Source organism: Aplysia californica, unplaced genomic scaffold (genome assembly GCF_000002075.1).
Source record: "Aplysia californica isolate F4 #8 unplaced genomic scaffold, AplCal3.0 scaffold00005, whole genome shotgun sequence".
In the NCBI taxonomy this organism is placed as follows: Eukaryota; Metazoa; Mollusca; class Gastropoda; order Aplysiida; family Aplysiidae; genus Aplysia; species Aplysia californica.
In genome coordinates, this window is record NW_004797275.1 from 2,098,525 (window position 1) to 2,114,186 (window position 15,662).

Genomic DNA, 15,662 nt, shown 5'->3' on the forward strand with positions numbered 1-15,662 from the left:
AATAGTATTGATAACAATAATAACAAAAACAATAATAATAGTAATAATAAATGCAATAATAATACTAATTATAACTATAATATATCTGTGCAGGTTTCCGCAACTATTTGATAGCGGAGAGACAGCAAATCTTCAACCCGGCCAACAGAGTGGTGTGGCAGGACATGAATCGCCCACTGACTCATTACTTCGTGGCTTCGTCTCACAACACGTGAGTTGTCCTCTTACTCTTAACTTCACATCAAACTTTCCTTTCTTTAATCTGCTAGTGATCTGTGAACGTAATTCGACTGCTCAAAGTAAGACTACATACATAATAGACCACGTTCATGATATTTTAAAATGGTATAAGTTTTAGTTTTAGTAAGTGTTTTGCGGCAAGTGCAACACTATAAGGTCATGTAAGTGCCGAAGATTAGAGGTGTTACAAGAGAGTAACAAACACGAAAAAGGAGGGGAGATAAAGATGATAGATGTTTGATAGGAAAGAAGAAGCAAACCACACCAGAGCACCCGCCAGCTACCCACATGGTATAAGTCACCCGTATCAACACCATTAGTTTATTTAAGAGGCGGGACCTCCGATTGTAACATCCATGTCCGAAAGGACACAGTCAAATGGGAATTTCGTGATAAGTGCTTTTCCCAAGGACACAACGTCGGACGGAGCTGAGGCTCGAACCCCCGAACCCGCAATCTCACGACGACACACGTAGACTACATAATACCACATCATAATTGACCACGTACTTAAACAACCAGGCTCAAACTACATCACCACGTACATAATTTACAGCGTTCAGAATAGACCACAAAGCGGCTGTTTGGTGTAAAACTCCGGCATACCGCTACCTTAGAATTACACAGTTCTATCTGATATTTTTGGTCGATTTGAATTCCTATAAGGTGAGAAACCGAATTATAATTTTCCATTTGCTCTATAAAAATCGTAAGATAATTCGGAGTCGTTATCAAGATATTCAAAGAATTGCATTTGAGAAACCTTCACATGTTGTGAAACTCAGAATTTTTCACTTCAAATATCTCAAAACTAGGTACTGGGCAGATAAAACTTTGTAATTCTAAGGTAGCGAGTCACTTTTCAAAATGATCAATGCTGAAGTCTTACACTAAGGAGTCGATGTGTAGTCTATTATGTACGTTGTCATTTTTATCCGGGATGTACTTGTGGCTTGAGCACGGTATGTATGTGGTCAAATTATGTAAAGTCTATTATGAACGTGATCTATAATGTACGCAGTCTAGTATGTAATAGTAGCTAGTTATGTACACGGTGATTTACATATTGTTATTATGTATCTGCGCGGAGCATTATGTATGACGTATTTAATGTACGTGGTGTATTGTTTACCTTCAGTATCGTTTACGTGGGGGATTATGTAGGTGGTATTTTTTGTACCTGGTCTATTACATGCATGTATACAAATTAAATACAATGGTATGTACATCATTATTTATGTATTGTACCATTTGCGTGGTCTGTAATTATGTACCGTACAAGTACTTAGAATCTTCACTCTCCCTCTGTTGGGTTTTTTTTTTTAATCGGTCGTTCGTTTTCCAAACTTAATGGCCGTTATTACGTCGATAGACTTCTTTTTACTCGCTGAAATTAAACAAAATGTGAACTACTGGTGACAATGGTATAACTGTAAGGCCCCTCGCTGTTGTATGCAGAAGCTGCAAGTTCGATTCCCTCTTATAAGCATCTGTGGAGTAGCAGTTAAGCCCTTTGTTGTCGTACACAGGAGACCTCACTTCGATTCCTTGGTGGGGAGAATATTTATCGAGTAAGTTGGCCTTTCTGCTGCAACACTGTATTTTTCACAGACCGGGTTGGTCCTGATAAAAGGGGTGGCAGCCCGCCTCCTGAATTATCTAATTGTGTCGATGGGGGGCGTAAAAATATGTTTTATTCTTTTTATTTCTATCTAAATTAGTTCCCTCCTTGGATATCCTAATGGTTAGGCTACCGGACTCGTAATCGTGAGATTGCGGGTTCGGGGTTTTGAGCCTCAGGTCGGTCCGACGTAGAGTTCTTGGGAAAAGCACTTTACCCGATTTTCTCAATTAGTTCGGTCATTTTGGAGATGGATGTTAAACTCTGAGGTCTCTCCTCTTTAGCAACCTAATAGTGTTGATTGGGGCATCAAACTTATACCAATTTATCATTTTTTTCACCCTCTTTGAAAGCATGTTTTGGCGGGTGGTTGGAGGGCGCTGTTGGCAGGTCCTACTTCTTTACTTTCCCCTCTGTCTGTCCGTCTTTTTCCCCAGAACTAAATGACCGTTGTTGTTTCGATGTGCTTCACTTTATTCGAACACAAACAAACCTATCTTGCTGAGTGTCCGGGGCCATTCTGCAGGGAAGCTGTGTCCTACTCAGCTCGGTCTGGCTCTTATTGGCAGGATCAAAGACACCTGGAGTCGCACTGTTAGCTTAGTTGGTTTCACGCTGGACTAAGGAGCGGATGGCCCTTGTTTAAATCTCCAACGGGTCGTTTTGAACTTTGGTTGTCGGGTGGGCGCGGGGGGGGGGGGGCGCTTGTAGAGTCCTGTCGGAGATGGACGTTAAATTCGGAAGTTCTGCCTCTTAAATAACCTCACAGTGTTGAAACGGACGTTTAACCTATACAAAAATCGAGGAAAGCAGCCTCGTTTGAAAACGATCTAAATCGTGTCAACGGAGGCGTAAAATATTGCCTGTCAATGACAGTCTTATCTTCATCAATTCCTGACACCAACATGGGGGTTATCCGTCTGGCTCTGCTATAGCCGACAACTCCACTCAATACTGTCGAAATTGTCTACTTATTGCACGCCGTTGGGGATTTGAACCAGGGTCATCCGCTACATAGTCCAGCGTGAAACCAATTGAGCTAACAGTGCGATTCCAGGTTGCTTTGAACCGAAACCCTGCCAGTAAGAGCCAAACCGGGCTGAGTAGGATACAGCTTCCCTGTAAAATAACCCCGGACACTCGGCAAAATAGACTTGTTTGTTTTTTTATAGAAAGAAGCATATCGACAAAGCAACGGACACAATCCATTTTCGAGAAAAAAGTGGCTGTTTTAGACAATTGGACGTCTTACACAGAGTCATTAAAATGTAAAAAACACAAAAGGGGAAATGAAAGTAGCCGCTTGTACAGGATCTTGTCTTATACAGGTGGTCGTTAGAGCAGGTTCAACTGTATGTCATTATACATGTCTTCGGCGCTTTTGTAACCAAGTTGGTTCGTTAGCGCCGTAAAACAAAATGCCCTCCTAACCAGCTATCCCTGGCTTCACAGTTACTTAGCCAAAGACCAACTGAAAGGGCCAAGTCGGGTAGAAATGTACATCCGGGCTATGCAGAGAGGCTGCCGATGTGTGGAACGTAAGACGGTTTGCCTGTGTGCTCACAGAACTTCTTACCTTACCCCACATTCAGTTGTTGTTTTTTTGCCTATCACGTGACACTTTTGGCCATCACGCGATGCGGTTGGTTGTTGCTGTTTTTTTATCCTCTTTGTACATTTACCACCATCTTTTTAGCTTTGGTTTTGTTTTGGTTTGGGGTGTTTTTTTTTGTATTATTCATTACATACTTGCTGTGGTAAGCTTGAGATTGAAAATATCGAGTGTGTAGAACAGCTATTTAAAGTTGTGTCTTTATAATTCTGTGTGGATATTGGAGTCTTTAAAACGAAACCTCGAGAGTGGGTCCCAGCCGTAGCTTATAATAAAACGTACCCTCTCCTCTCTATTAGCTCTCCTCACTACAGCCCCACACCCACGACAACGACAACGACAACCACAACCATTACCATCACCACCATCACCACGACTACAACCACCAAGGTTGCAACCAACATCACCACAACCATCACCCCGACAACCACCACCACCACCTCTCTCTTTCTCTCTCTATCTCTCTCGATATATCTCTATCTCTCTCTCTCTCTCTCTGCCCCTCTCTCTCTCTCTCTCTCTCTCTCTCTCTCTCTCTCACGCACATACACACACACACACGCGCGCGCGCGCGCGCGCGCCATACACACACACACACACACAAACACACACACACACGGACGTCTCCTCTCTCATTCTTTCTCCCTCTCTCTCTCTCTCTCTCCCTCTCTCTCTCTCTCTCTCTCTCTCTTTCTCTCTCTCTCTCTCTCTTTCTCTCTCTCTCTCTCTCTCTCTCTCTCACACACACACACACACACACACACACACACACACACACACACACACACACACACACACACACACACACACACACAACCACTCCCCTTACCGCCACCACAACCACCACCACCATGATAGTTTTTTTTAAATTTACTTTTTACTTATTTATTTACCTTTTCTTTAAGTTTGCATCAATTAAACATGACACAACATCACAGTGGGCAATAGGAACATGCCATTGCTGGTCACCATAATGCATAAACCTGGGGGGGGGGGGGGGGTGTTTTTCAGCTTGGCTTCGCTGACGTGTCTTTCTCTTTGCTTGACATAATGTTCTGTAAGATCGAGCTCACAAGCCACTGAACCACTTTCGTTTTCCACAAAGAAATATTGCAGTAAACAATATGATCAAACTTTGATTTCTGAGTTCTTAACCCTATATTTGCGTTCACTGTTTGGGTTGTTTTGGTTTTATGAAATACGCACTTTACAGTCATTTATCCTTGATGGAGTTCGATGTTTGTAGATACTTTTTTTTTCTAATTCACATATTTTGTTTTGGGATTTACCTCCGTGATTTTTTTATTGCATTATATATCTCTTGGAGTACAATACTTAGGAATAAGCCCTCCTGTACTGCACTACTACAAAACAGCTGGTCAAGTTTTGTCGTTGAGTTGTAGACAATGACAATAAGAGAAGCCTACAAGACCGACACAGCACTCTTATAATTTAATCGTGCTTCTCTTTAGTTTCATTATCCACAACTCACCAAGCGGCTGGTTGGAGGGTGCCACTGGCAGGTCTTTCCTCTTTACTTCTCCTTTGTTGTTTCTGTTTGTCTGTCTTACTTTTTCCCAGCACAAAACGACCATTAGTGTGGCGATGTGCTTCTCCCTTTACTCAAATGAAACAAACAAATCAGCGACTAAACAGTTTGCCAATTGTTTTGTCATAGTTTGGTACTGGGCTAAATTATGTTAGAATTTTGTTTTGCTGTGGTTTTGTTTACAGTGTGGACGTGTGTTTTCATTGGTTACCTTCAACAGTTTAATGATTTCTTAACCATAATCACCCAACCCTCTCAATGTTTCAAGTCATGTACTCTTTACCATTAATTTACCTTTTTTTTATAATTTCCCCCTCTGTGCGTGTTTTTTGTTCAGTTACTTGGCGGAAGATCAACTTAAAGGTCCAAGCAAGGTGGAAATGTATATCACAGCTCTGCGCAAGGGATGCCGATGTGTGGAGTGTAAGCATTAGTGGTTACGCGAAACTAATCATCTTTACTTCTTTCTTCCTATCGACACCGGTGTCTGTGGTGTAGCTGTTAGAACTTCGCCGACGAACGCAAAAGAACTGAATTCGATCCCTGTATGGAGATTATTTTTATCGAGTATCTCAGTCTTTCTGCTGGGATGTTATATCCCTATCATTCCGGGCTGGATCTTACAGGCAAAGTCGAAGCCCAACTTCTTGACGTTCTAAAGTGTGTCTATCGGGGCGTAAAAAACGCCAACTTTTCTTCTTTTTTTTTTTTTCCATTCTATTTCCTTGCGACATTTGGCTCCGTTGCCAACCAGAGCTGTCATCTAGCAGAATCTTGATATAGGGGATAAGGGTCTTGCCAAGGTCTCTTTTATTAAAATAAGTTTAAATCCCCTGTTGCTCATGGCGACATGGGTACTCCTATGTTGGTCTTTCACAGTGAGTCCCTGAATGTCCGTAAATGGTCAAGTAAGTTTCGAATGGAATATGCTCATAAGCAAAAGTCTAGCAATTTGATGTACTTTACAAAGTAAAGCTATCGACACCAATATATAATATGCGCATAAACACAACTGTAACCATGAGCGGTCAAACAGAATAAAGGTATATACGTAACGCGTGCATGTAAAAATAAAAAAACAATACTTAATCTTCACGGAGAGGGCCACTTAGCAAGATTTCGAAAGCCTGGTAAGCCAAGTGGGTCTATGACTGCCTTTACTGTATCTAATGAGGCTGGTTGGACACCACCACTTTTCCGTCTAGAAGTGTGGAACTTAATCATACCGAGGTTCTATTCAATACTTGGATAAAATGATAAATGCTATAGTATTTATTTGTATAGTGCAAACTCCCACTCAACAGCAAGCTCTGTGCGCTTAAAAGAAATAAGACCAGCTCTCTCAGCCTCCGCGGTGTAGTGTTTATAGGTAGTTTGCCATCATGAAGAAGACACAGAATTCGATTTTCATATAGATGGGATATGGGGAAAACTTTTCAAGAGTATTCCCCCCCCCCCCCCCCCATCCGTCTCTCCGCTGGGACTTTGTATCCATCTTCCCCGGGTCGGCCATGACAAGCAGGGTCGAAAAAGCCCGTCACTAAAACGATCAAGATTTTTTTCGATGAGGACGTAAAACTTCTACAGTTACAGTTCTTTCTCCATTTGTGAAATCGTTTTGTTTTCTTTGATATAGTAAAAACATTTAACATCTCATGTTGAAGATACCATCTGAAAGACGCTTCTCTGGTTTGGCTTGAACATTAGAATAGGATAGTCATTAAGTTTCAGTGTGTGTGTGTGGATATAACGTACTACAGTGTGTGTGTGTGGATATAACGTACTACAGTGTGTGTGTGTGGATATAACGTACTACAGTGTGTGTGTGTGGATATAACGTACTACAGTGTGTGTGTGTGGATATAACGTACTACAGTGTGTGTGTGTGGATATAACGTACTACAGTGTGTGTGTGTGGATATAACGTACTACAGTGTGTGTGTGTGGATATAACGTACTACAGTGTGTGTGTGTGGATATAACGTACTACAGTGTGTGTGTTTGGACATAATGTATTAGCAAACCTGCATTTTTAGATAGCAGAACTTTTCTTCAATAACATTTTAGTTTACATATCTTGTTCTCCCACCATATTATTATCTCACTGGTGTCTTTGTGACAGTTTTGCTTGAATTATTCTGTCTGGGTTTCCTTCGTTTGTCTTTTCTGTTGATCTGGGTAACGTTATTAAGTCGCATGCCTGGGTTTTTACCCGCTTTTACATTATTTCTTCAGCATGCCCAACTTATCACTTTTTTAGCACCAATTGTATAGTTTTACTTAAATTGTTTCTTTGAGCTTGATATCTCTCATCCTCAGTTTAGTTTTGTTGAAGTCAAAGAGATTTAACTTGCCAAGGTCTTCACATATTTAACTTGTTCTTTTCTAACTGAAATATTGCCATATATATTCAAGCTCCATAATGTAAACGTTATCAAAGGTAAAATATTATATAATAGTTAAATGTTTTGATCAATAGCCTAGCGAAACACCTGTACTGCCTGACCAAAAGTTTTCAGACTTCTCAGAGGGAATGTGATTGTATTCCCAGAACTAAAAGGGTTAACTGGAAATGTTATTGATAGTTAAATCTTTATCTCCGCTGCTATCAGTAAGTTTAAAAAAATATTAATGTAAATAAATCTGGTAGTCTTCTTTTTCTTTAGTATTTCTTTCTGTTCAGACAGTATAATATAGTATTTATCTTTTTCTTGACTGAAAGACATGCTTGTATTATGTAAGGATCTTGTTACATAACATTTTACTTGGTTAATGTCAAAGAGTGTTTTCTGTAAAACTAACTTGTCGTTTTCATGTAATTATAGGACTGTATATCTATGGAAGATTGGGTTGTCAAGGCCATGAGACATAGTTTTTATCTGAAGGCTATAGTTTACTCCATATTTCTATGTTTCCAATATTTTCATCTTAAGAAGAAAATCATGAACACCACATAGTCATTGGTGCATTCTTGACTTCACGTTGTTCCCTAAGATCAACACATCAAGTGATCACAGATCGACTGGAGTTTAGTGCAAGACTCGGCCAAACGCTATTTAACCCTATCCGTACGTCGTGTTTTACTAACGTATCCATACGACGTGGAGAACTCTGTGCCACCACTTTCCAAAGAGGAAATTTACTCGTTAATCAGATCCGTACGCTCTGCATAGCAGTATGTCAAAACGATTTTTTGGAGAAATACTGAAAGTTTCAAAGAGATCTTCGTACCAGAAGCATTCTGAAATGTGAAGAATACAACCCGGGGGTACAAAATGACACAAGGGCCAACGAGTAGGGTTGAATAGTGACATATTATGACGGAGTCGTACACTAAGCAATGTATTTGCACGTACAAGAATAGTATACAGTTACCCCAATACTTACCAGCGCTTTCGCCCAAATCTTTCCAGTGGATTGTTGGGACGGCTCGGAAGGAGAGCCGGTGATCTACCACGGCCACACCCTCACCTCCAAGATATTGTTCAAAGACGTCATCAAAGCAGTCAATGACTACGCCTTTGAAGCCTCGCCGTAAGTAATAGTAATGATAATGACAATGAAAATGATAATGATAATAATAATAATAATAATAATAATAATAATAATAATAATAATAATAATAATAATAACAATAATAATAATAATAATAACAATAATAATAATAATAATAATAATAATAATAATAATAATAATAATAATAATAATAATAATAATAATAATAATAATAATAATAATAATAATAATAACAATAATAATAATAATAATAATGATGATGATAATAATTAATGATGAGTGACAGGGGTGAAATTAACGTAAAAATTGCCGCTAGATTTAGCTGACTCTTCAAAGCGTGAGTGTCCTTGAAACCTGCAAATTTTCTTTTGCGTGCCTTTGAAGAAAGTTTTTTTTCTGTAAAATTCACACAGAAATAGGTCTGTTCCTGTTAATGGAGATAGAAGGTGTTGAGCTAAAATAAAATATTTTCTAAAATCCCAACTGGTGGAAAATCTTCGATTTCATTATTTTGAAGAGCGCCTGATTGCACCATAATGCCTCACTTAATTTGTAGAAGCATCTCAAGAGACGGCCAATCATACATCATAAACAAATTTAATGCTACTTTGTACGAACATCATTTCTCTGGTGTTGGTGTAAAGTATTTTAAAAGCACGGTGTCCCAGTTGTGAAAATAGAAGTTTGTGCAAACATGGAAGGGAAATTCTACGGTTTATAAAGTTCACAGGGATTAACCGTAATAATTTTGTGCTCAAGTGGAAGTCTGTAATAGCTGCGACAAATCCCCCAAAAGTCAGAAATTTGGAATCGTACAGGATAGCATTTAGCACGCGCATACTCTGAGACAGGGTTAGCAAACAATCACAGCTGAACATTGATTTTTGTGTGTGTCTTAGGTGCGTGCGTGTGTGTGTGTGTGTGTGTGTGTGTGTGTGTGTGTGTGTGTGTGTGTGTGTGTGTGTGTGTGTGTGTAATTATGTGTGACATTGTGTGTGTGTTATTGTGTGTGTTATTGTGTGTGTGTGTGTGTGTGTGTGTGTGTGTGTGTGTGTGTGTGTATGTGTGTGTGTATGCACGCGCGCGCATTGCGAATGTGTGTTCGCATGTGTATGTATGTGTGTGTGTATGTTGTTGGTGCTGTTGTTTTATTGTTGTTGTTGTTGTTGTTGTTGTTGAGGGTCTTTTTTAACCCATAAACGCTTTTTTCCGTGAAAGAAAAATTGAACACGCATAACTAGGTGTGCTGTGTCGTCCAGCTGTGGTAAAGAATCGTTATGACTCGTAAATATAATTCGACCCATGATCTACCCACAGCTACCCCCTGACTCTGTCGTTGGAGAACCATTGTTCCGTGGAGCAGCAGAAAGTTATGGCGGAGAATATGGTGTCCATTCTGGGCGGTATCCTTTGAGCTTTTTTATTTTTGCATTGTTTCTTTTGTTGTTTTGGGGGTTTTGGGTTTTTCCGTTGTTGTTGTTTTTTGGTTGCTTTTTTTGGTTATGTTTTTTGTTAGTTGTTGTTTGTTTGTTTTTTAAGTGGTTAAAAGAACTACATGTCCAACAAAATTTACGATTTAGCCCTTGTAAGCCCAATGGAAAGGAGTTCCATTGTTAAGGCTATATATAGTCCCAATACGCGTTGAAGTTATTGAGACTACATATTGTCTACAGAAGGTCTTCTTTGATTTTCTTTTTTTTTTATTTGTTAACCAGACACTTTACTCTAGATCTAGAGATCTATATCTTTGGGTCCTGTGTTGAGATAAATGGACATATCTCTCTCCTGAAAAAAATGTCTTCCTTGGCTTAGAACAGTTGAATAGCTTGCCAATAATACAGCTCTCTGGGGATTGATTTCCTTAAATCTGTTGTCCAGACAAACTGTGGTGTCCACAAAATGACTACGTTGCCACTCCCTCCCCAGAACAGCTGAGATATAGGATTATTATAAAGGTAAGCTTCTAGTCTCGCCACGGGTACTTCTGTTGTAGACAACAAAAATACACGTCACGTAGAGCAGTAAAAAAATGTGCCGGTGGTGCGGTGCCATTTCGAATAAGAGAAGGTTTCGCTGACTAACTAAATTTTCATTGTGAAGCTCCAACTCTTGCTCGTCACGGAAAATAACTCTGTGGTTCTAATTGATTTGTTCAATAAACTGGGTTATCTCCCTTCCAAATGGTATCCGCGCCCTAATGCAATCTCTCTCTCTATATATATATATCTCTCACTCTCACTCTCTCTCTCTCACTCTCTCTCTCTCTCTCTGTTAATAGACTTGTGATCAATTGGAACAACTTCAGCATTTTTGACTTGTTTGTGTTGCGAGTGTCATAAAACTCGTACTAAAACTAAAAACTAAAAAACATAATCCCTGCCACAGGGTAAGACATTACCTCTCTCTACTAACGATGATGACTTGGATGTGAGTGATGAAGATGAGGCTGCTGATCTTCCCTCCGACCCGGCATCTCAGGAACCGAAAGAAAAGAGCAGCAGTTCATCCAGTGACGGACACAAGAAAATCAAACTTAGCCCAGAACTCAGCTCCATCACCAGCATGAAAAGTGTCAGCTTTAAGGTCGTCGATTCTTCCTTTATCCCAGGTGATTTAACGATTTAATTAGACTTTTCATGATTTCTGTTCTGCTTTTATATATACATATATATATATATATATATATGTATGTTATGGGGCTAGCAGTCAGAACATTTTGGTGTCATACTGGACTGCAGTGACTGGGAAATCCCTAAAGGGCCCCTCTTGTACTTTTGATGTTTGAAGAGTTTTCTTGTCTCTCCTCTCTTGTGGCTCATTTTTTGTCAGAAATGAATGTAAATTGAAGGTTCTATTTTGAATGGTCTTATATAATGCCTGAAAAGATTACTGACAACTTGCACAATAAACAGGAAAAATTATTCTGCATTTGTTAACTGACTAAATTTGTTGAAAAATACTGTACTATTTTATTTGTCACTTCTTTTTTCTTTCATAAACAATCAACAAATTCAGCAGCATCATTTTAGATGAAAGTGAAAAAACTTATGATAACTTTTTTTCTGTTTTTGTAATTAGTTAGTGTCATCTCTTTTGATGAAAACAATGCGGGAAAATTTATTGTGGGAACTTTTTTCTATTTTTGCAGACCCTACATTCAGTGTGGTCTCTTTAGGAGAAAGCAAGGTGGAAAAACTGATACAAACTAATCCGTTTGGACTCAATGACATAAGCCACAGCAAAATGATTCGCACATACCCTGCTGGGACCAGAACTGACTCCAGCAATTATAACCCAGTGCCTATGTGGAATCATGGATGCCAAGTTGGTAAGAACAAGGTTCACTGACCAGTTTTAGAGGAGGGTGGTTAGAGAGTGCTACTGATATGTCCTACTTCTTTGCTGTCCATCAATTGTTTTTATCAGACATATTGCTTTTTTTCCAACACTTAATGATTATTGTTGTGCTAATGTGCTTCTTTTTAACTTAGGCTAACAGCTGGATATGAAGTATTGTATATATTTAAACTGTCTGTGTATCAATACAAAATATCACAGTAGAGTGTGTAATGCACTGGTATAAGACTTAATGTATTCTGCATGCAATGGTGAAGAGCCTACCCATTGCACCACAGACACTATTTCAACTTACTCACACTGGTAACTATTCTTAATCATGAAAAGGAGGGAAATTTCTTTTAGAAAGGGAAGAAGGGACCGAAGGTAATAAATGAATCAGCTACAGGAGGTGCTACCAATTAAATGGTTAAAATAATTATGATAAATAAGTAAAAAATTTCACTTAAGTTTATGTAAAGCGCATTTCCACTAAGAAAGTGCTGAATGCGCTTTATAATAATACAAAAAACACAAGCACCATATGGCTCCAACAGCAATCCTTTCTCTCCATCTCTCTTTCTCTCTCACTGATCTTCAGAAATATGCAAGCAGCTTGATAATGAAGTTGCTATAACCTGTTTTTTTGTTTCCATGGAAAGGTTTCTATAAAAAGAATTGTAGTATTCTAGATTTGAAAACACATAAGATGAGATGAAGGTTTTAATTGAAATGACACTAAGATATGTTGACATGTGTCTGATTCTGCATTGTTCAAAATAAATTACTTAAATACATAGGTGGTTCATATGACGATAGACTTTCACCTATGAATGACTATGCCTTAAATGACTCCTGTCATGAACAAGAACTGCTGTCTTGAGCACTTATGCACTGAATGTTATGTATGTTGCTTGTTTTTGTGTGGAATTTTAAATTTCTACTTTCTTTATTGCTAACTCACAATAAGTTTCAGAGGGTTTTTTCCCTTCATAATGACATCTTAATTCTAGTAGAATATAAAGATCCTACAAAAGAAACTAAATCTTTTCCTCAGTTGCTCTAAACTACCAGACAGGGGGAGAGGCGATGCAGCTCAATCACGGCAGGTTCATGGATAATGGAGGAGTCGGATACGTTCTTAAGCCTGCTTTTCTAATGTCAGGTCAGTCTTCTTTCTCAGGCCACAGCTCTTCTTTTTCTATTACCTTTTTGTTTCCACTTCTCTTCTATTTCCACAATTTTTCTTTTCCACATAATGTTTCTATTCACATAACTTTTTTAAAAACTTTTTTTCTCTCCATAGCTTTTCTTTTTTCTTCTTTTCTACAACTGTTCACCTTCCACCATTTTTCTTTACCTCTTCCTTTCCACAACTGTTTTATTCTGACTACTATCTCTCTTCTTTTTCCACAACCCTTCTGATGAACTTTGTTGTCTACAACTCTTCTTTTTCAACAACTCTGTTTATACCACCGATACTTCCATTTCCACAATTTTTCTTTTTCAGTCAGTGTTTTGCTGTGAACCCCTCAAAGAATCATTATACCCAACTGTTAGTGATAATAGTATCAATACATGTATTGGTAAACGTATTGATAAGCGTATTGGTGGACACAGACGAAGAGGAAGCTTCAGAGCAAGAGAAAGACACATCTTTCTATGTGAAAAAACAGCAGTTCCAAATGTGTACCTTGCAAATGTCTGCCTCAGATCATTGCAATGCATTTCCATGTTTTCAACTTTCAAAATATCTTTCTAATGAAGTTATGCTTGGGAATTTTGTAAGGCATAATCTTATTTCTTTTACCAGTTACCAGATGCATTCTATAACATTTTTGACTCTTTGATTGTATTCATTGACCCCTTTGGGAAAAGATTTTTCTTTTTACGATCATGCGATCATGTGCTCAGCTCAGGGAATGTCCAGCAAGACTGTGGTTCAGATAACTCTTGTCTGAATATCCAACAGGGTTTTCCAGCAGCAGTTGGTTTACTTAGGCCTAAGGAATTTGCATTTCTCTCCATTTTTATTGGAGCCTAATGCTAAATAGGAGGCCCTGCTTCTTAGGATATTATCTTTCTGTTGTTAAAAATATTGAGCTCATACCTAAGCATCTTACATTAAAGCCATGTCAAAGTGGTGGGATTATTTTTCACCAACAATATGACCGATGACCATTGCGTTTCTTTATTTCACAGAGGACTTGTTTCCCCTTGTCACTGAAAATGTCAGCCGTAGTGTGAGCAAAGTTCTCAAGATTACAGTGAGTGAACAAGTTATTATATTCTACTAATTGTCTACTTACATATCCTTTGAAAATTGTCCCTCATTTTGTAATTGTAGATGTTTTCTGTCATAGCAATTTACTATTTAGATCTTATAGAATGTTGGCTGCTTTAATTCACATGAGACTATTCCCCTGTATATATACGGATCTCCGATGAATTTCTGTTACAAGCTACGGGAGACAGCAAGCCAACAGTTGACCCGCTTGTTTCATTTCATTAAAAATGTGGTGAAGTTATGTGAGATACTTTTTTAGCTGTAACGGAATAAGTCAGTCTCCCCTGCTTTGCGACAGATGATTTTATTTTAAATTGGGCAAAGAAAAAATTGCGTAACCCCTAGACATTGCCATTGCAAAATATAGATAAAATTAAAACTGTTCGGACAAATTAGTTGCAATTTTCTTTTTCTATGAGAGCATGTTCTTTCTTTCTCTTTTTTTCTTTTTTCTTATTACGATAGCTTTCACAGTCTCTTTGTGGTTAATGCTTCAGTACTCCCCAAAAATGTTAGGCTGCGGTGGTTGTTGGGTGGAATATAACTCAAGCTCAAGTAAGTTAATTCTGCCTGTCAGGGCCGACCTGGGCTGAGAAGAAGACAACATCCCAACAGACAGACAGAGGAAGATACTCGATAAAAAAGACTTCCCCAAACGAGAATCAAACTCATGCCTTCTGCATGCACAGCAAAGCCCCTTTGTTGCTTCACCACAGATGTGGGTGAAATTAGATGATATGACAAACCAACACCACTATCAAATAGGACCAAATGTTTTTGGCTGTGTATGTTTTATAGTTTAAAATGGCCTTTTATCACTCCCCCCCCCCTCCCCTCCCCCCAAAAAAAGTTTAATCCACAAATTGCAGCAAATCTTTTAACGCTTTGCAGCCACCTGCCACAATAATATTACTGTGAAAATTATCTGTACCGGTCACATGACGCAGTTCTGCGACAGGCACTGGAAGTCCATTGCAGTCACTCTCCTGGCTGGGTGACCAGATGGGGTATTTTGTATTGCTGGCTGTGAGACTGCAAAGTGTTAAACAAGTTATGTTGGATTTAGTATTCAAAATATCTGTACGTACATTGCTGTGGAGAGGATCTTGTGGGGCATTTATTGTATTAGTACAGCTGGTTGCTTACCATTGGTCTGCTGCCACTCACTTCAATATTACAACCGGAAAGAATGCTTAGATCTTCATCTGTTGCATATGACATACATAATACTGCACACCGCTAACATGAAGAACAGCGAAAGCCACTGAAGTGGTTTACTGAAATCCTCTAGTACGTAGCTGTTAAGGCTAAGTGAGTCTCATCCACTGTGACTGAGGTATGGGCCCCCTGATGTCATGCTAGAACACCAGTCTATTCAACAGGTTGTACAGGTTTACATGATACCAATAGCAGTGATTGATTTTCTTTGACCTTAGTGGAAGAGGGATTAGATCAGGGGATTTTGGAATGAGTCAAGTGAAAATGTTTGGGTTTTTCTCCC

General features: G+C 38.9%; 1 protein-coding gene across 1 annotated transcript in view; it reads left to right on the forward strand.

The window, feature by feature from the left end:
- Positions 1-15,662, forward strand: part of LOC101861626 (1-phosphatidylinositol 4,5-bisphosphate phosphodiesterase eta-1) — a 31,663-nt gene that overhangs the window by 10,658 nt on the left and 5,343 nt on the right. The window contains exons 6-14 of the mRNA XM_005089377.3: positions 94-211; positions 5,360-5,445; positions 8,436-8,556; positions 9,856-9,941; positions 10,417-10,493; positions 10,924-11,146; positions 11,687-11,866; positions 12,932-13,039; positions 14,077-14,141. Of these exons, the coding sequence (XP_005089434.1) occupies positions 94-211; positions 5,360-5,445; positions 8,436-8,556; positions 9,856-9,941; positions 10,417-10,493; positions 10,924-11,146; positions 11,687-11,866; positions 12,932-13,039; positions 14,077-14,141 (1,064 nt within the window). The remainder of the gene's footprint in view (positions 1-93; positions 212-5,359; positions 5,446-8,435; positions 8,557-9,855; positions 9,942-10,416; positions 10,494-10,923; positions 11,147-11,686; positions 11,867-12,931; positions 13,040-14,076; positions 14,142-15,662) is intronic.